This window comes from Vulpes vulpes, chromosome 6 (genome assembly GCF_048418805.1).
Source record: "Vulpes vulpes isolate BD-2025 chromosome 6, VulVul3, whole genome shotgun sequence".
Classification (NCBI taxonomy): domain Eukaryota; kingdom Metazoa; phylum Chordata; class Mammalia; order Carnivora; family Canidae; genus Vulpes; species Vulpes vulpes.
The window spans coordinates 21,229,998-21,251,828 of record NC_132785.1 but is presented as its reverse complement, the minus strand read 5'-3'; the positions used below and the strand labels follow the sequence as shown (position 1 = coordinate 21,251,828).

At 36.5% G+C, this 21,831-nt stretch overlaps 1 protein-coding gene across 1 annotated transcript in view; it reads left to right on the top strand.

Annotated features, from left to right (window-relative positions):
• Positions 1–18,444, top strand: part of PCDH9 (protocadherin 9) — a 959,413-nt gene extending 940,969 nt beyond the window's left edge. Inside the window, exon 5 of the mRNA XM_072760679.1 lies at positions 15,886–18,444. Within this exon, the coding sequence (XP_072616780.1) occupies positions 15,886–15,959 (74 nt within the window). The 3' untranslated portion in view covers positions 15,960–18,444. The remainder of the gene's footprint in view (positions 1–15,885) is intronic.
• The last annotated feature ends 3,387 nt before the right edge of the window (positions 18,445–21,831 follow it).

Here is a 21,831-nt window from a genome sequence, read left to right as displayed (position 1 = left end):
TAGTGACCATAAGTTGTCACCTAATGGAATCAGTTCAGTGACCTGCACAAACTAAATTAGCAATCTCTATCTACTTTCTACTGGATATGTGTCTAAATCACAGTTGGCTATCTTGTTAGCTGCCTCAGTTAGAAGTTCGGTGAGAGAATGAAACAACCTAGCCTTTCATCCCCCGGGGATGTCCCTTAGCATATTGGAGGCTCATTAGCAGAGCTTTGGCACTGAGAATGACCACAATATACTTGTACTAACAGGTTTTCGTACTTGGTAAATGTCTATACATGGTAAATGTCTATAGCAAATACTATTGACATTTAATTTTTAAATTATCTTCTGTATTTGTTTGTAATTTACTCAGGAAGTATGCATAGTTCCCATCTGTTGAAATATTGATTCTGATTTATGATTTAGTAAATTAAGGAATGGTTGGTTTGCATATTAAACTTCACAAGTGATTCACAATATATTACATTTATATTGCCCTTTAGAGTTCTACAAAGTCCTTCCGTGAATGCTATCTGTGAGCATATTGGGGAAAAGAATCATGTTTAATTCATCTTTATATCCTTAACATCTAACCCAATGCTAGCACAAGGAAGCTACATAACACAGGGCTTTTAATGAACTCATTTGAGTCACTCAACAAGTCAAAGAAGATGATAAAAGTGATAATTTTAAAACATGCGCATGACTTATTTGATACACCTTATGTTAGTTTCCTATTGTTGCTATGTAACAATTTATCACAAAGTTAATGGTTTAAAACAACACAAATTTATTGTGTTATGGTTCTGGACACTGGGAATCCAAAATGGGTCAAAAAATCAACACAGGGCACCAATTTTCTGAAAGTCCTAGGTAAGAATCTGTTTCCTTGTCTTTTGCAGCTTCCAGGAGTTGCCTTGTGTTGGCCTGTGGCCCTACCTCAGTTTGACCTCTGGTTTTGTCATCACATCTCCTGTGATTCCAATTGTCCTGCTTCCTCTTAGAAGGACATTTCTGATTACATTGAACCTGCCTGGATGATCCAGAATAATCTTCCCCTCTCAGGATGCTTAACTTAATTACATCTGCAAAGTTCCCTTTACCACCGTGTAAGGTAACAAATATACAGGTTTCTAGGATTAGGAAATGGACATTTTTGTGGGGGATGGAGAAGCAATATTCAACCTACCATACTCCTTGAGAGGAAGAGTCTAATATGGACTTCCCTGGCCTTGGTAGACTGTTTATAGAATAGAATGCCATGGAAAGCAACAGTGCATGATCTTCCAGGCTAGGTCAAATGTGTCAATACAACTTTATAGCTTCTACCTGGCTTTGTCGCTTTCATCTTTCTTGGGATATGGGTTTTGGAACCCTAAGCTGTTTTTTTATATATAAAGATAAAAGGTCTGGTTACATTGAAGATGCTGTTAGAGAGATGAGCTGGTATTTTGCAAAATGTGTAAGTTCTAGAGATCTGATTTACAACAGGTCACAATATTGTACTGTGCACTAAAAATTTGTTAAGAAGGTAGATTTAGTATTAAATGTTCTTAATGTGCATGCATATGCACACACAGAATACATTTATAGTTAAAATTTGAATGAAAACATAAGTATGAAAGTTAACTTCTTTGGAAACCTCAGCAAATGTTGGGAAGGGTTTTGACTTGTATAATTACATGAGATGGGGCCTCTAGTCATTTTTTCTGGATATTAAAGTAAATGTTAACTCAAGAAGTCTGGAAGAATTTGGTTGTTCTGCCAAATTTTTATTTCCGTCTAGATGTTGCTCTGAAGCTTAAATAGCCCCTTAATACAAAAAAAATTCAAAACCTGAGTTTGATGTTTCCTCCTATAATTACTAATTTTATCTGATGTTCCCTATATTAATAACACATCTGGAATTCATCTCCTACCTTACCTTCTCATTTTCGACTGGCCATTACATTTTAAAGGCTCTACTTCTTATAGCTTGCATATCTCTCTCCAACTCATCACCTCTCTCCATCCTTCTGTCCATAGCTTTAATTCTCACCTGGGTTACATCCACCCCTTAGGTGCTTTGGCCTAACAACCTATTTTTTGAAAAAAAAAAAAATAGGTGTTTTGCAAAAACACCTATTTTTTTTTAATGATTTTATTTATTTATTTGAGAGAGAATGAGAGTGAGCAAGCAAGAGCACAAGCCAGGGAAGGAGCAAAGGGAGAGGGAGAAGCAGACTTCTCGCTGAGCAGGGGCCTCACCCCCCTCCACCTACCACAACCCAAGCCAAAGGCAGGTGCTTAACCGACCGAGTCATCCAGGTGCCCCTGCCACCTCTTGTTTTGTTTCTTTCTTAATCATTCTCCAGCCTCCTTTTAGGGTTATCTTTCTATAGAGCAATCTGAGTTATGCTCTTAGTTATTGATTCAATTTGTTGAGTTCACACTATGTGCCAGCCCCAATGATTTACTTTTTACCTTAGTATTAGTCTGATTGGACTGCCATTACAAAATACCATAGGCTGGGGGCTTAAACACAAAAATGGATTTTCTCACATTTCTCAGTCTAGAAGTCCAATGTCAAGGTTTCAGCCAACTCAATTTCTGGTGAGGGCTCTCTTTCTGGCTCGCAGACAGCTACCCTCTCTCCATGTCCTCAAGGGGCCTTTCCTTGGTGCACCTGTATGGAGAGAGGGAGGAAGAGTTCTCTTATAAGGACCCTAATTCTTCAGATCAGGTCCCCACACTTATGACCTCATTTCACCTTAATTAGGTCCTTAAAGACCCCATCTCCAAACTCAGTCATAGAACAGGTTGCAAAATAAGAATTTTGTGGGAATACAAACCTTCCATTTATCACATCTATTTTAGTTAATTTCATTTTTAAAAAGATTTTGTTTATTTATTCATGAGAGAGAGAGAGAGAGAGAGAGAGAGAGAGAGGGAGAGAGGCAGAGACATAGGCAGAGGGAGAAGCAGGCTCCATGCAGGAAGCCCAATGCAGGACTTGATCCCAGGACCTGGGCATCATGAACTGAGCCAAAGGCAGGCGCCCAATCATTGAGCCACCCAGGCATCCCAGTTGATTTAATTTTTATCTCAACTAAAGCTATGAGGTAGATATTACAATTACCATTTAATCGGAAAGCATACTGAGACAAAAAGAAGTAACAATCTTTATTAGTATCACAACTCAGAATTTCCTGATTATAGGGTTCACGATGGCAAACCTAGTAATAATAACAAACCATTAAGCCCACTAACTTTTGCTGGATAGCCACAGATTTGCAAACAAGTCCCTCTGCAATTTTTCCCATTGACTCTCTGCCTCTTCTCTTTTGGCTTTCTAATCACTAGCTTACAGGCCATACTACTAAGCTTCCATGTCTTTGCACATGATTCTCTCCCTACCCAACTTTCTACTCATTTTCTAAGGCTTTTACATGTCATCTCCTGCAAGAAACCAACAGCTTCCCACTCTTATCTATGTGTGTCATTTAGGGTAATTCTTTTCACAGACCTTCACTCTAGCACCACTTGCCTATCTCTTACCACACTGCCTTATCATTGTTTTCTCTGCTGCTTCCCAGGTGTTTAGGAACCATTTCGTTTCAGTGGCTGAATCTTGGCATTACTCTAACACATAGCACCATACCTGACACATAAATTTCTAAATGTTTGCTGAATAAATCACCTAAGGTTGTCTGCAAGTGTGGGTCACTTCTCCCTGGCGGAAGAACCATATAGTTTTGTCATCCAATCTGTTACTCCTTACTCTGATGACTGGGAAGTTCTGAGTTCCAGCATTTTTTCTTACCTAAAAGGTGTGATATCTGTGTATAGATTTGGATTTTTTTTTCATTTTAAGTAACAGTGCTCATTCTTTTGGAACAAAATTTACCTAAGCTTCAAGACTTGAGAATGTGGAACTTAAGAAAATTTCATTCTACTATTATACTTTGGAAATGTAATTTTTAAAGTGCAAACAGAATCCAGGAGTTATATTTAGTTTCTAAATTGGCATTTAGTTGGAGCATAGTATTGAAAATTGTCTTTCAATTTTCTGTTAGCTTGTCAGCTGGTATATTGTTCAATGACTCCAAGATACAATATCTGCTACCATAGTAGCCTAAGTACCTTAAAAATGATCTGTGCCTAGTGGAATTAAATTTTGTATAGAATAGGTGTCTTCTTGTATAATAATGATCATAAATTACTGTTCCTTTATATCGAGGATATAACAAGAAAAAAATGATTATGTTTTTCATTCATAAAGCAATAAAGAATTTAACAAAAGGCTTTAGCTTGAGGTATATTAATAGATAACAATATGTTCATTTTGTTTATCTGAATAATAATTACATATTTTATGAGTTCAATCATCAACCTAGGAAAACTCATTCAGCAGCAATACCTGGGATCATGTATTTTTCATTTTGCATTAATTAGATAATGCCAGCCATAATACAAGTTGCCAAGATAAAGACATTTTTCATCTGTTAAATTTCACACTTGTTTATAAAAGAGAAGTACTTCAAAGTTTCTTAACCCAGTGCTTATCATTTTAATTGTAAAGACCAAATGTCAAGTTGTCTTTGCAAAGATATATAACAAAGCAATTTTTAAAATTCTTACATCTCGTGCCTTCTATTTGTGTTTCAATATTCTGATATAGGTTTTAAGATGAAAGTTTCTCCTTCCCTCATTATGTTTTATTGCTAAAGTAAACACTGTAGGGATATAAAATCCAGCTACCATTCCCCATTCCCCTAATTTTAGTATAGTGCATTCAGATTAGTGTTTCTGTGAGGCACAGGACAGAGCAGGTTTGTGTCAAGGTAAAAGAAAAAAAAAAAAAGGAGGGTGGAGACTGAGAGGAGAGAAACAGCATTAACACTAAAAAAGATCTAAGTTTATGCAGCTTTTAGAAAACTGCTACTGAGAAATATTTATAGAATCAGCAGTTATTTTTATCTTTCATTTTTCAAAAGGTGATACATGTGTTAAGTTTTTTTATATTTTAACAGTATTGTGGGGAGCCTCGCCCACTCAGTCTGTAGGACATGTGACTCTTGATCTCAGTTTTGACTTTAGCTCCATTTCGGTGTAGAGTGTAATTAAAAAAAAAAAAAAAAAAGTGATGCTATTGTCATCATGCCCTTGGCAGTACTGAGGGAGCTTTGGGCAGTGCGTCAGTGTGCCAGGGCTACCATAAGAAAGTACCATAGACTGAGAGGCTTAAACAGCAGGTGTTTATTTTGTTCATAATTCTGGAGGCTGTGATTCCACGATCAGGGTGCCTCCAGGTTTGGTTTGTTCTAAGGCCTTTCTCCTTCTCTTGTGGACTGCAGCCTTTCTCACTGGATCCTGAAGTGGCCTGTGTCTGGTATTTATGTTTCCCTGGTATTTCTCTGTATGCCCTAATCTCCTCTGCTTATAAAGACACCAGTCAGATTAGATTAAGGCCCATCCTAACAACCTCATTTTAACTTAATTACTTCTTCCAAAGCCCTATCTCCAAATACAGTCACTTTCTGAGGTGTTGGGTGTTAGGGGTTCAATACACAAGTTTTGAGAGGACAATTTTGGTCCATAACAAGTAGTTTTAGTAGATTAAGACATGTCATGTGATCAAGTTAGCAATTTAAATTATTTTTATAAGAAAGGTTTGGGAGGTCTGTAAATATCTATGCTGAAATAATTCTCTTATCCTGAGGACACAGGCTTGACTAACTAAGCATAATAGATCTTACTTAAATAATACTTTGGGGATCCCGGGGTGGCTCAGTGGTTTAGCACCTGCCTTTGGGCCAGGGCATGATCCTGGAGTCCTGGGATCAAGTCCCGCATCGGGCTCCCTGCATGGAGCCTGCTTCTCTCTCTGCCTGTGTTTCTGCCTCTCTCTCTCTCTGTCTTTCATGAATGAATAAATAAATGGATAGAATCTTTAAAAAATAATAATAATACTTCTTTTTCACATTATCTAACTTTTTGGAATTGTATCTACTTATTATAATTCCTGCATAATGTTTATATCTTACGAATTGTACTTAAGATAGTCATGTGACATTAAACTTTTACTCTTGTCTAGTATATGAGAAGGGAAAGAAGAAAGAATTGAATGTGATTATCACATTGAATGATACTTTTAAAGAGAATATACATCTGAAGGAGTAGTCGAAATGAAAAGCATTTCTCATGTGAGGTGTCTAAATATAAATCTGAAAATCTTTTAAAACTAATTTCCCAGAAAAGTGAGGAAAAATTATAAAGGAATGAGATTTCTTTTTAATGAAACAGAAAATGTAATAGACCACTGTTTTTTTTAAGCCCTATAATGCGTTCAGTATGTAATACATTTAAAATTGGGTTATTATAAACTATATGATTATCTATTTACTTAGTAATTGAATTAAATGTCTTCCATCAAAAGTAATGGCAATAGTTGATTTATTTACAGAGTATATCCATGTAGAGCTATATAAAACTTAAATCTGAGGCATTATTTTAATATGAAATAGCATACTATAAAGTAGCATCATGGAGTGCCTGGAAAATACAAATGTAACGCAGTGTTTGATCTACCTGTCATAACTAACCAAAGACCTCCTATTGTTCCTTATTTCTTATCCCTATTAAGGGATTGTCACATCATGATTTTAGATACTATTCATCTTATATTTTTTCTCTCCCAAGATTTCTAGGATTTGTTTTTTTTTTTTTTCATGAATGATATCTTCATAAGTAATATTTTTAAAATACATGTAATTTTCCTACAAATTATCATTCTTTGGTTAAACCATCAAATGGGTACCACCTGATAGGCAGTGATTCAGACAAACCAAAGGGAAAGTCTTGTCCTCAGGTTGCAGAAATCTATTAGTGGAAACAAAAAAGCACCCTGACTTTGCAAGATAATGTGAAAATGGCAAAATCAGAGGTAAACACATGGTGCTTAGAGGGGAAGGTGATAAACAGGCTCAGGAGTTGTGTTAATGGGTGATGTCACAGAAGATGACAGTATCAGAAGTGAATTTTGAGGAGCACCTGGGTAGCTCCATTGGTTAAGCATTGGACTCTTGATTTTGGCTCAGGTCATGGTCTCAAGATCATGAGATCGAGCCCTGCAGGGGTCTCCACACTGGGTGTGGATCCTACTTAAGACTCTCTCTCTTCCTCTGCCTTTGCCCCTTTAGGTCTGCCCCTCTCTGTAAAAAAAACAATAAGTAAATAATAATACTTTTGAAAGAGATAAGAATGAGTGCAAAATGAGGAATTCTCAGTGAGAAATTGTTTGCAAGTTCTGATGTACATTAGAGCATGTTCCAAGTTTGAAGAAGAGAATTAAAATATCTTGGTACTTACTAACCAGGAGGGACAACAATTTAAGTACTGGAATTACAGAAGGAAGCAAGGCACCTTTCATAAAAAGCCTTATATGCCCTATGAAGGTGTTCAAATTTTATCTTATAGGCAATGGAAGCTTTGCAGAGGTTGATGCTGGGAAAAATATTTTAGAAGATATCATCATATTCAATACAAATTACCACCAATTTCCCAACCTCAAACAACACACATTTATTATCTCACAGTTTCCATAGGCCAGGAATCCAGACATGGCTTATTTGGGTTCCCTGCTTGGAGTCTCACAAGTCTTCAAGGAAGGTGCCAGCTAGACTGTGTTGTCCAACTGGGGAAATTCCACATCCGAGCTCATTTTAGGTTGTTCACAGAATTCATTTCCTTGTGGTTGTGTGACTGAGGGTACTAGGGCATCTTAGAAGCCAACCTTAGATCTCCACCAGGCATCTTCTATACAGACAGTTCACAAACACAACATGACTGCTTCTTTTTTCAAGGCCAGCAGGAGGACTTCTTTGTCTCCTGTCTTCTCCAGTGGAGTCTTCTAGATCACAATATAGTCCTGGAAATAATATCCCATCACTTTTGCCATATTCTATTGGTTAGTAAAAAGTTCTAGGCTCCTCCCACACTCAAGAGGGACACATAATACAAGGGTTTGCAATACAGAAAATAACAAACAGAACATGGACAAGAGCAGAATCATTACTGTGGTCCACACAAACAGCATCAGCATTTCCTGTGAACTTGTCAGAAATTCATACACTCAGGTCCTACCCCAGACGGACCTTCTTGAATCAGAAATGCTGGCAGTGGGCCCTGACGTTCTTTGCATCACCAATTTCTCCAGGTGATTCTGATACCTGCCAAAAAGTTTGAGAACCACTGATTTAGGTGCTAGATCTTGTTCATCTAGAAATAAGATTTGATGTATTACCTGATGATAACAGAAATGAGCTGGGGAATGTTTTCAAAATCAGCTTATCTCCTCCAGGATTAATAGGAATTGTAGTGGTGGAAGAGAGCAAAGAAGAGAAACTAAAAAACAAGAGTCAGCGTGTGAAGCAAGGTTCAAGTTGTTAAATCATGTACAGCAATAGATGAAGAAAGGATGGGAATTTGAGGAAGTGGGTGGTGAAAGCAGATCCTGATCCAAAGCACAGGAAGAGACAGTGAATTTTTATCTGTTTTCTCTATTTAGGGACCTGGCGTGAACAATAGTGATACAAAAGGGGAGTAGACAATGGATGTTGGTGTTTTATCCAAAGAGAGTTTATTGAATGAAACGACAAAGGGCTGAGATATATCCACATTCAAGGGACAGATATAGAAAGAAATCAATAAATGTAGTATTAAAAAAATGTAGGAGGAAAAGCTGGAGAAATGTATCTTAGGAGTTTAGGACAAGGAGAGTTAAAAAAAAAGAGAGAGAGAAGTATTCAAGAGTGCTGTGCTCCACAGGGCAGTTCTAATACTTCCAGTTACGAATGGCACACACCTAATTCAAACCATCTAAAGCAATGAATATCTGCATGAATGCACTTATTTTATCACGTACATGGGAAATCCTGGGTGATGTCTGACTGGATCAGTCATGACTGGATCCAGGGTATTAAAACAAGTTATCAGGAGTTTTCCTCTCTCTTTTTTTTCTCTCTCGCTCTCTTTCTCAATCTCCTGGTGTCTTTTGCTCTGTGTCTTCTCTGTTTCTCTCTTTCCCTTTTTTCAATCCTTCCCTGACCCCCTACCATTCCAGTTTCATTTTGTATTCCAGAGTTGGGGAGGGGTAACATGACTTTCTCTCCCCAGACACTCATTTAAATCTTATAAAAAGGCTCTGATTGGCTCTGCTTCGAACAGATAACTACCTCAAGAGGATAAAATATATCCACTGGCCAGCCTGCATCATATGCCCACTCTTGAAAAAAGCAGGAAGGACTAATTGAGTGATAGTCCATCAGAAACAGTGTTATTGCCAGTGAGGTAAGTTCTGTGAAATGTCCACTTTTTGACAATCAAAAGGTCTTTGATGTCAAAACTATTCTGGTAGGTGGGCTGCTACAAAGGCAAGATTGTAGTGGCTGAAAAGTGTAAAAGAAAGGCAGTGATCCATGTTCTGTCCATGACGTCATGCCCCCTGAAACAGCTCCTCACGGAGAAACTCATCAGTGAGCTGTAGCCAGAGTTGCCGAGTTTTCAGTTTTTACCATTGTTAAAAGATAATTTAAAGTTATTCCTATTTTCTGACCTGAAATAGCCACCATCACCCTGAAATGAGGTTTTCAGTCTTGGCCCTGTGCTTTTCATCTGCAGCCCTATCCATGGGGCATGAAGGCTTCAAGGGTCAGCTTCTGTGCCTCAATTTCTACTTGTGTCCTGGAGTCCAAATTCCCTGTTCCAATGCCTGGAAGTCTACTTACAAATTTTGCAAAGTTCTCTACTCCATGTTGATCCTCTAAAGGAAAGACCCTCCTGCAGTAGGACTCAACTGCAGGCCCAACAGGTGGCTATTTGCTGTTTGGAGACAAATAAAATACTTAGAAATGTGGACTATGATAACCAAATGCATGGATATGAAGCTTCCTATAATGCTACAGCTGGAGCAGAAAGCACAGAAAGGCATCCTATCGACTAGCTCTGCTTGGTCTCCACTTTCCGGCAAGAAACTCCAGGAGGTCCCAGAAATTTGAACCTGAGGAAAATGACATTGGACTGAAAAGCATTCAGATGTGGGAGTCAGTAAAAAGCCTGGGTTTAAATCTTGACTTTGCTTCTTATTAACTCTGTAACCAGGAACATGTTTCACGCTCTCTCTTAGGGGCAATTTCTGGATTTAATATAATAGGATTATTGTTAGTATTAACTAACATAGCACTTCTAAGCTGGCAAGCAAAATATAATATGTTCTTGATAAATGGTTTGTTCGCTTTCCTTTTATTACTCCAAACAGTAGCAAAATAAAAATTTACAAACATGGTCATTTTTTTGTGAATAGGCATTTCTTTATGAAGAAACACAGGCTTGTATGAGTTGTGCCACACGTTGGGGATGTTTAACTTTACGAATTATATACAAACAAAGTATATAATTTACATTAAAAAATGTTGAATGTCTTTGAAACTTCCTTAGAGGTATTTGCTTTTGCAGTGCCTCACCTACTTCTTTGTTCTATGTCTTAGTAAATTCATAACAGGTATTGGAATCTAGTTGGGGAGGAAAAATATTCAAAAGTTATTCAAGTTTGTTAATACTTTTCAAATATCTTTTGTCCAAAAAGAAATGAGTAGAAAAAAATATGTGTGCAGAATCCTTTATATGGTAAAATTATCATATATTATTTATATACTGTATATATTTTTCAACCTGGAAACATCTGGGAATGGAATTCTTGGATATATTCAGGATACCAAAAGACAGAGGGAGAGAGAGAGAAAGAGAGAGAAAGTACAAGAAAGCGTGAGAGAGTGTGAGCACTCACAAGAGCTCTGCCCCTAACCACTGAGCTTACTTGGCATTCCTAAGATCAACCTATCAGCTATCCCTTTTTCCTTCCAGCCTTACGCAGCACAGTGCTTTTCAGATCTCCTCCTTTTCCTGAGGACATAGACAAGAAAGTGTCATATCCGTATCAAGAAAGGACTCTTTATGAACAGAATTTCTGACCAGACCTGGCAGGTATGCTTGGGCTGTGTCAGCATGAAAGACAGTGGCAGGCCTGTGAGAACTGTTGGAGAAGCTCACTCTTCCTTAGCCCTGCTCTTTGGTCTCCTGGAAGCAGCTATTCTTTAATTCTGTATTCACTTTACAGACTTTGATTCTGGATCCCTGAGCCATTGCCAAGAGTCGCCAGGAGTCAGATTCTAGAGCAAGAAATTGCTATTAAGTGCCTATTGTGAGTCCGTGGCAACAGGAAAGCAGGCAGAGAAGGTCCTATCTGCAGAAATTTGGAATTTAGTGGGGAAGGCAGACTGAGAACTAAATAAATATACCGAATTAAAAATAAGAATTATGAAAGAAATGGGATGTTAAAATATAAAATAAGAAAGCACTCCAAATTCTACTGTTTGAATTTTTCCATGATTTTGACTAAGCATAATTTACAACTCTAATCCTATTCCTTACATGCTTAATCTTATGAGTGCATATCATTTATCTCCCTGAAAAACCTGATTTTGATTGCCAAGGAAGGAAGAAGATGCAGAGGTTTGGACAAAGATCAGTAGTGAGGATGAAGCCTTCTTTCTTTGTAATAATAAGTGCCTCCCTGTGCATTTGGGCATATCTAGAAAGCAGCAAGTCCTATGAATTTACAGTGATCAGCTCAGCAATGAAAAGTTGAAAAGCTGGATGGTGTCAGATCAGAGATTTCTCAGTTTCAAAGCCAGAGTTTGAATTCTAGCTCTGTCACTTACAGGCTGGTGATTTTTGACAAGTTACTAAACTTTGCTAATCTCCACTGTCTTCATCTGTTTAAATGGCTATTAAAGCAATATCTACTCCACAGGGTTAAGAATTAAGTACCATGATTCACATAAAGCACTTAGCACATTATATCATCCAGAGAGAGTAGCTATCTTTATTTTATTTTTTAAAGATTTTATTTATTTATTCATGAGAGACACAAAGAGAGAGAGAGTCAGAGACACAGACAGAGGGAGAAGCAGGCTCCATGCGGGGAGCCCGACGTGGGACTCGATTCCGGGTCTCCAGGATCAGGCCCCGGGCCCAAGGCGGCGCTAAACCGCTGAGCCACTCGGGCTGCCCCAAGAGAGTAGCTACCTTTAATAATGTGAAATACGTTTTGATAATTGTGATAGTAAAATTGTTTTTCATTTATTCCATCTGTAAATATATCAATATGTATATCCATGAATTTATACAGTTTGCAATTATTTACAGAGAACATGATAAAATGTTGAGATTATAAGGAAATTTGTTTTTAAAAGCAGACATATTGCTAATGTGTAGAAAAACAGGAGTCCATTTTCTATTGATTATTGCTGCTCTTTTTCTTTGAAGTCTTACTTGAGAGTAAAAGTGTCATGTCTTTAAAGATATGTTTTATACTTCCCCAAAGATATTTAGTTACTAGCTTCTATGTGTTCCACTGAAATCTGCACTTTTCATATTTTAGTAATTACTAATTTTTATTCAATTTTTTTTTTACCTTTACTCTTACTTTCCTTTGATTTTTGCTGGTATACAATGCTGTCCCGGGAGTATAGTATGCACCAAGGACCTCTTGTTTAATGAACAGCTAGATGAATGAATGAATGGATCACTAAAATATTTGAAAATGGCCATCACCATAATAAAAATACAGAAAAGATGTAGATTCACAAATTCTGTAGTCTGGGTATCTGGAAAAGCACATTTTGTTCATGATAGTTCTCACACTTATTTTAACATCGCCAATATTCATAGGCTAGGTAGATATTATGGGCCTATACGCAAAGAGTTACATAGAATTCAACATAAGAATCTCTTTGAAACATCATAAATACACATAATTATGAAAATTGAGTGGGTAATCTTGCTAAGATAGACTCCAAAATAGTACCAATTCATCAATCCCTTCCATGTCTGTATGCTTTGCAATATGACTTTGCTTCTCCTTTCAACATAAAGGGAATCTGTTTCCCCATTTGGGATACCCTCAATACTTGTTTTTGCCTAAAGAATCTGGAGAATTTCTTTGCACTAGCTCTGAGCCTAGGCTTTGAGTAGCTTCAAAGGTTTTCTCTTTTGAAATCCTGATACTATCATATGAACAGTCACAGCTTAACCTGCTGGATAATTAAAGACACAGGAACCATGCCAAATACACCCGACAATAGTCAGTTAATCATCAGATTAGTGAACTTCCAAGTGAACTACCAGCTGATGGCAGAAACATAAGCAAAACCAGACAAAATCAGCCAAACCTGGATAAGATAAGCAAAATTTCCTGGCTGATCCACAATCCTAGGAGCAATAATACTTGTAATTCTAAGACACTAGATTTTGGTGTAGTTCATTATATAGTAATATATAACTGGTTTACATACGTACTTATATAGAATCAGTTATGTAATATATGCATACTTAGTATACATGAAATATACTTACAATCTTTAGATGTGCAATAGATATGTACAATTATATACATACATATAGATATATTCACATAAATGGAGGGCAGAGAGCATGTATGTGTGCAGAAGAGTGAATGAGTTTGGAAACTCATGTTTTCATCTCTCCTCAACAACCCCAATGACAACAGAAAATTCTAACTCTAGCTTTAGGTTAGAGATTTGCTGTGGTAGGTCTTCCTCTATAAGTAGTCTTAGCTCGTAAATGTCTTTTAAATAGTAACTGCCACTCAGTGGTGGTGGCAACCATAGCAAGTAGAAATAGAAGAGAGGTTTTAATCTTTCTGAAGACTTTCAGTGAAGAATTAGTTTTAAAGACCTATAGGTAACCCATTTCTGGTCTCCAGATGTAATCTCCTGCAGATATGAAATGGCTAAGGTTCATGGAATTCATGATTATAAGCCTTTATTTTATCCTCTGAGAAAGATGGCTGGGTCAAAACTGTCAAAGAATTAGTTTGATCATGAACATATGAAAACACTCAATTTTTCTTTTCTTTGGTAGTATTCCAATATTTCAGATTATTATTTCTAATATTCTAATATTAAAATGCAAAACATCTCTGTATAATTATAAGATTGTTTAATCGTGGATTTGTGGGTCATATATTGACATTATTGGGGGAGAAACCTTTCAATTAAAAGTTCTCCATTAAAAGCATAAAACAAAAAAAAATAAAATAAAAGCATACAACAGATGAAAAATACTAATAAATTACTAGGCATAACATGACAATAGGAGATGCAGCCAGAAAATATGATGACCCAAGGGCCCTTGGCAGGCAAGATACAACTAACTTGGAAACCTTAGTTTTGAGGTCATGCAAAGTAAAAGCCAAAACATGGAGTATTTGGTAAGCCCTCTGCTCATTAAAATGGGATCAGAGTAAGCATGAAGCAGATGTAGGCCATCCCCCCTTTTTTTACCCAAGCGATTGTAAAGGAGAGTTGGGTTGGCAGTGATGGGAGAAAGAGAGAAGGAGGAGGAGGAGCAGGAGAAGGAGAAGGGAGGAGAAGGAGAAAGAAGAGAAGAAGAAGAAACAAAGGGAAATCTTGGTCAGCCCTATCAACAATATGCAGCCCAGAGTCTCATCGCTGAAATAGTTTCAGGAACTATCTCATGATAAGTTGTGCTTAAAGTAGTTCAGTCCTGGCCACCTGACAATGGAGCAGACACTGATCCATAATGGAAAAGCCGTATCTATTGTAAACCTTCAGAAATCTCCACAATAATATTTGCAAAGCAATAAATAGCACAGTGGTTGAGATGTTTTCAACTTGCCATTTGAAAAGGGTACAGAGGAGGACCCTGGGGAAAGAGAGAGATTCTAGGTTTCTTTTAGGATGAGAAGTTGAAGATAAGGACTAGAGAAGAGATTTAGAATATAGAAAAATTTGTAATAACCAACATTAAATTCCAGAGGGTGCAAAATGATGCAGGAGTTGGAGAGAGGTAGGAGAGGAGAGGACAGGAAAGGGTTTAGAGTAAATGTAGTGAAGACTTGGGAATCATGGGATTTTTGTGGGAAGGGACATACCTCCAGGATATAAGATATTCTATGTGGTAGATCTTGATGATAACAATGTAGAAAGTTAGTGTCATTGAATATGTTAGTGTCTTAGAAGATTTTTCTAGACTCCCATGGAACAAAGATCCGAGTAATCTTATACCCAAAATTTCAGGACTATTTCTAGGTAGGATGTCTCATTCATGTTCTGGGGCATCTCCTTTACTTCCAAAGATAAAGAGATGCACATCACCATCAAATTCTTTAGAGACCCCTAAGTAGAACTTTTAAAGTAGAACTTTAAAATATAGTCTAGATATCTATTATTCTTATAAAACTATTTTAAGTTATATTTTCCACTGTTTTTACTTGTGTGTAAATGCTCAATGAATTTGATCAGTAAGGTTACTCTTACAATCTTGTACCTCTTAGGTTTTTAAAATGTATATACACATATACATATAGATGTACTGTCTGAGAATAATACCAGTTTCCTCTTGCCAAATATCATAAATTCTGTTTTCTTGCCATATTGTGTGGGCTAGTACCATGAATAAAATGTTGAAAATTAGTGATGATAATGGACATTTTGCTTTGTTCCGATTAACACAGAACATACTTATCTTTTTTGTTAAATAAACTTTGTGGGTTTTTTTTAACATTTTATTTATTTATTCATGAGACAGAGAGAGAGAGAGAGAGGGACACAGGCAGAGGAAGAAGCAGGCTCCATCCAGGGAGCCCAATGTGGGACTTGATCACAGATCCTGGGATCATGCCTAAGCCAAAGGCAGATGCTCAAACGCTGAGCCAATGAACACTCTGCTCTATTTTGGAAGACTGTGACTACTAGCATAGATTTTCCTTCCTACAGTAAGCAATGAATTCAATTCATTTTTTTCTTTTCATTTCAGATACTGAAATATCATCAGATGAAAACTGCCTTTATTATGATGGTCATACTTTAAAAAATCTTTTAACCTGTTAATACAATGAACTACATGAAGCATATGGTTTTAATGTTACACTATCCATGTATTCTTGGTATAAATCACACAGTAAAATTAGTGTTTCTCTTTGTAAATATGCATTCAAATTATTAACTTCGTAAGTAGGATTTTGCATCTATATTTGTGAAATTGGCATATGACTTTTTCCTTTTTTCTCCTTGTCAATGTTGTTATCAGGGTTTTTCTTACTTTGTAATTTGAGTTTTTCTGTAATTTGGAATAAATTACGTGAAATTAGAAATGTCTATCACAAGTCATCTGGGCTTGTTTTGGTTAGTAGATTTATAACTGCTTACTTTGGTTATTGTTTATACACCACTTCAAAATTCTCTCAATCTTATTACTGCAACAGTGATCATTTCTATGCAGATATTGATTTGCTTTTTGCAAGGATAATTGGGCAACCCATTATCTTGAACCACTCCATGTACGTACCCCTAGTCTACCATGGGTCCACTTTCAGGATACTCTTCAATCATTCATGGACAACCTAGAAATGCTGAGAAATTAATGACCCTTGGACTATGATTTACCAAAGAGGAATGAGAACAAATGGATACTTGTCCCCCTACTTTTCCTAGGGAAAGAGTTCTGAGACATGTTTTCTTAAATCTAGCAGTATTTACCTAGAGTTGAGGACAATTTCTTTAATCCTTAGGTTGATCATCCCACTTCTCCGTTTCATTCCACCTGTCCTGTACTTCTGCTCTATGGCATCACATTTCTACATAACTACCACATGCAAAACTTTATGTTGGTTCTAAGGAAACCAGGCTTAAGCATTTTTTATAATATGTAATTTTTCTATCTTTTGTGTTGTGTTGTTACATTTTTATAAATCAGTTTTACCTCAGTTGTCAAATCAATTGACATAAAATGGCTCTTAGTACTTTCTTAAAATAAGATTTTATTTAGCCATTTATAAGATGCACAAATTTACGTTTCTTTAAGGAAAGAAAGACTTCATCAATTACACTATGACATGTTATTGATTGTAATGCATCCTGATATCAGAGATATTAAAATGTAGGAAAATATATGTTTGTAAATTTCAAATCCTAGTATTGATTTTCATCCTCTCAATCTATGTATTTTTTAAAGTCTTAACAAATAAACTGTTGGTTTTATTGGTCCACGATTTTTATATTTCTGTTTTCCATTGTGGTTTTATGTTAATTCCTTACTTATATATATTTTTAAGATAGTTCTTCACTTCCTTTTCTTGTTTCTCGTGATGTGCTCTAATCCCACTAATTCTCAAGCATTTTACTCCTAATATAAGTTTATAGGACTAAAGTTTCTCCTCTAAATGCTACTTTAGCTAGATAATAAATTCTGGTATGCGATTTTGATTACAAATTGGTTCTAAATTTTTATTTTATTTATTTATGACTTAGTTTTTGACCTGTAAGTTATTTATGTACTCATTTAAAAACTTCCAAACTTTAAAATATGGGGCTAATAAGAGTTAGCTTTGAACATGGAATTATAACTCGTTTATATTGTGATTATATCAGAAACATGCTCTGAATATTATCCTTTCTTTGTTATTTATTGAGTGATTTTTGTTACATTTTGTTACATTTAGTATACTATCATTTGAAAAATACTAACAAATATTCCACGTAGGCTTGAAAACATGTTTATTCTCCAATTCATGGACTCCATATTTCACCCTCGTATTTTTTAATGATCTCTTTTATTTTTTAAACTTTTAGTATATACGTTAGACCTTATTATTTTGCCTCATGTCTTGTAATTGCTCTTTCACATTTTCTCTCTTTCTATGTTTTTATTTTCTGTAATTTCCCAGTTATATCTTTACTTCACTAATTCTCTACTCATCAAATTTGCTATTTGGTTGATTCAGAATTTGCTAATTAGATTTATCATTTTTTTACCATACATTTTATTTGCAAAAGTAGAATTTTGTTCATTTCCAGCCCTGTTTATGCATTTCAAAATGTTTTTATATCTTTATATACTTTTTCAACATTTAAAAGTCTGTATCTAAAAATTCTATTACATAAAAGTATTGCTTATTGTGTCTACTTTTTGCTCTCAGAAGACTGCACAAGTATTGTGTGTGTCATTTGGGGTTGTGAATTCACATTCAGGGAGACATTATCTGTAGGAATCCTCTCTAATATAAATTAAATGTTCTTCTAGAACACTTTTGCCATGTTTCTGTCACTTTTGGTCTCACTTGAGATTGTTTTTTTATATTAATTTGTTGGATTTGATGTTGCTGGGAAATGCAAGAGGGAAAATATGTAATCTTGTATGAAGTCATAATCATATTGTTTAATTCTCATTAAAACTATTTTTATTTCCTCATTAATCTCAAAGACAGATGAATTTGTTTTCTAGCTGTTAAAGATTAAATTTTTTTTTCTAACCGGTCTGTTCAATAATAGTGAAGTGCTTTGAACGTCCAAATAAATGATGATGCAATCTTTTAAATGCTCTGAATTTCAGTTATCCACCATATGAGGGCACAACTTGTAACTATTGTGTGGCTGTTAAACCAAAAATTTTAGTCACTGAGATTGCAACACTCAATCCCAATCCATCATCCCTCCAACAGCTGTAGTCTTTAGTTTCAATTTCTTCTTTATGACTCATTAAGATTTCTGTCCATATATACTTGCTATAGTTTTTAAATAATGTCTTTTTAGCATTGTGTGGAAGGATATTTGGGACATTTAGTCTGCTTAATGCTGAAAAATAAAATCCAAATTCATTCATTTCTTAATTTCATTTAAAGTGCAATGAAATAAAATCCTCAAATGCCTCATTTTCCACCTGATGTGAGGGGAAAATACCTTAATCGTCTCTCTCTCTATAGAAATACACAATGCGTTAGACACATAGATGCATACAAAATAAGCTACTACAAATAGTTGTACAACATGGAAATCTTCAATAGCTTTGCTGGTGGAAGGGGATATAATTGTAGGCCTTTCTATCCAACCAAAATTAGCAGTTGCTATTTTCCTACCCCAGAAAAATGCATCTAATAGCAGTTTACTGAAACTCCATCATTGCAAAATGTCACTAGTATAGGGGAAAAAAACCCACTCATATAATCAGAGAAATACTATGTTTAGCTCATTTCTCCAGCCTCTCAACCTCTAAATTTAATAGTTTTTAAGTATAACTACAGTAATGAATTATGAAGTTATGAAGAAATGATTCATTACATAGGCCTTTGATTCATTCACTGCCACCTCTGATTGTAGCCACCATTTAAAAGTGTCACTTTGAAATAAATTTTTAGACAAATATAAATGTGTAATATAATGTGTAAAAATATTTGAATAGAAAACAAATACTTGATTCAAAATTAAATATACAAATATAGAATTGGTGATTTAAGCAGCTTTAAAAATAGTTTGCTTGCATAATTTTGTTCAAATGAGGTATCAAATCATATTTTTAAAAGATATCTACAGTGAATACTTATCATGATAGTTACTGATTTATTGTCTTTCAGCTCCAAATCCACTCTTTCTTGCCTTGTCTTGTGTAATTGGAACTGTTCTAACCCCAAGCATTTTTTTCTTTGATACTTAGTACAATGTTTATTATTAGATGACATTTAAAAAAATCTAGAAGGAAAAAGAGAAGCTTATTTTCTTGGTTATGGTGTGTTTATTCTTCCTGCCTCTGATGGTCAGTGGTTTGAGAGACACCTGTTGGGCTGTGCCTTCAGCAATATTCTCCAGTGTCCCTGTGGGCAGCTTCCTTGCTAGTGGCGTGGGGGGGACCCAGTGGTGTACACTTTCCCATGAGTTTCACATCACTGCAAAACAAGATTGTCATATTTAGCAAATAAAGATACAAGATAGTTAAATTTGAATTTCAGACTAATACTTCTTGCAATATTTGAGATATACTAACCTTTTATTCATTATTTATCTGACATTCAATTTTTGCCCTACATCTTCTATTTTATCTGGCAACCCTACATCCAGTGGGAGTTCTCTGCTTATCAGCTGCAGACAGTTGGCATCCTTGTTGGCAGCTTTCTGCTCAGCAGCTCTAGTCTACAGCATCTCTTTGAATTTTGTTTTCCAGGGCCCACAACCACACCTTCTCCAACAATATTTGAGTTTCAGCCTGGCTTGGGGCCAGTGGAGTTGGGGGTGGGGGGGGGCTCATTCTTCTAACTTTCTTACCTCCTTGCGTCCTCTCCCTTGGCCTTGGATATAGCAGCTGTTCCCCATCTTTGCTATTCCTGTATTCTTTAAGAGTTGTTTTCTGTTTACTAATCATCTTAATTAGTTAATAATTCTTTATATTAAATTTTCTCTGTGTCAATTACCATAATGGATTCTGTTTCCTAACTGGATCCTGACTGATGCAGAATTAGCCCTGGAAGTGGCCCTAGTAGATAAACCTTTAAAGATGAGATTTAGGGATTGGTTTGGTCATGCTCATGGGCTTGAGTTCAGTGGTGATATTCTGACCGTTGGGGCACAGGATGCTAATAATTCAAAGCATGTAGTGGCATCACAGTTAATCAAACTACCACCTGTGGTTGATTCTGATGAAGTGCCAATTGAAGCACGTGCCCTGGGAGCCTAAGTGGCTTCAGCACTTGACCGTTAAGCAATCACGATACATATAAGCGTTGCGGTGTGAGAGGAATCTGCTGAGCGCACTGGAGCACTTACAAAAAATAAATGACAAGATCAAGTCCTTTACCCCTCAGTTCAAATCATGATCTGAAATCAGAGCTCTCATGTCAGCCCTTCTAGAATCTCGTATTTTTAGCCTCAGAGCTGATTCTGCTCAAAAATCAAACACAATAATTGTGCACGTTGCTAAATAACATCAGTTGAATTCACAATGTCACCATGTGACACAATTTCTCATGTGAACATTGCATTGATTTGAAAAGAATGGAACCAAGCTTGGAATTGACAACATTAGCTGGGACTTGGATGAAATGGATGCGTCAAACTCACAAGTCAATCTGAGCTTCCCTTGCAAGTAGAGGAAGCTTTTCTCTTGTGTCAGTAGAGACTAGCTGCCCTTTGTTTGGAAGCACTGTGATAACCTCACCTTTTGCAGTTGCTTTGAAAGAGGATACTTTTCCTTCTCAAAACCCATCACAGCTACCCCTAGTGATGCCACTAGGCCTGTAACTAGAGTCAAGTATCAGAATGCTTCCAGTGGTCTGAAGAAGACCCATGGCTCTCACCCTCCAGCATGATCTCCAGCATCTGAACAAGCAGTTACCTTCTTAGCCCAGGATGGATGTGCACTGGCAATTACCCTCCAGCAAGCTTCTCTGTCATTTTACTGAGAAGCTTCTTATTGTGTTTTGCTGGCACCCTCACAGGTGACTTCCATGAGAGAGGTGTGCTAGGAATCCCGTGGTTCGCACCATTCGGGGAGTTTTGTCAGCATTCTGGCACATGGCTTCCTTGCTTTTCATGTTCGGGAGAGCCAGAATTGCATATTTTTAAGTGAGTGTTATTAACAGTCCGGAAGGCGTTTTCTTATTCTCAGCTAAGAGGAACTGCTGTAAATAGGCTTTTAGTAATGTGGTGGTGAGGTGTAGGAGGAAGGGAAGTGTTCTATAGTCCTATAATTAGGTCTCAATATTTTAGCTAGCCTCTGCCTCTGGACTGGGAACTACACAAGAGTTTCTCAGGTTTTTTGTTGTTGTTTACTTCTTTGTTTCCCCCGTGTAGGTAGGTGGGACAGGATGGCTAGAGTGAGCTGGTGATATTTCTGTTCCCTCATGTAGAAGGCTAGAGCTGGGTGGAGTTGGGCATTTCCCATCCTCTCCCAGGTGAGTTAGGGCTCTGATAATGATCTAGCACGTTAAGCTCTGGT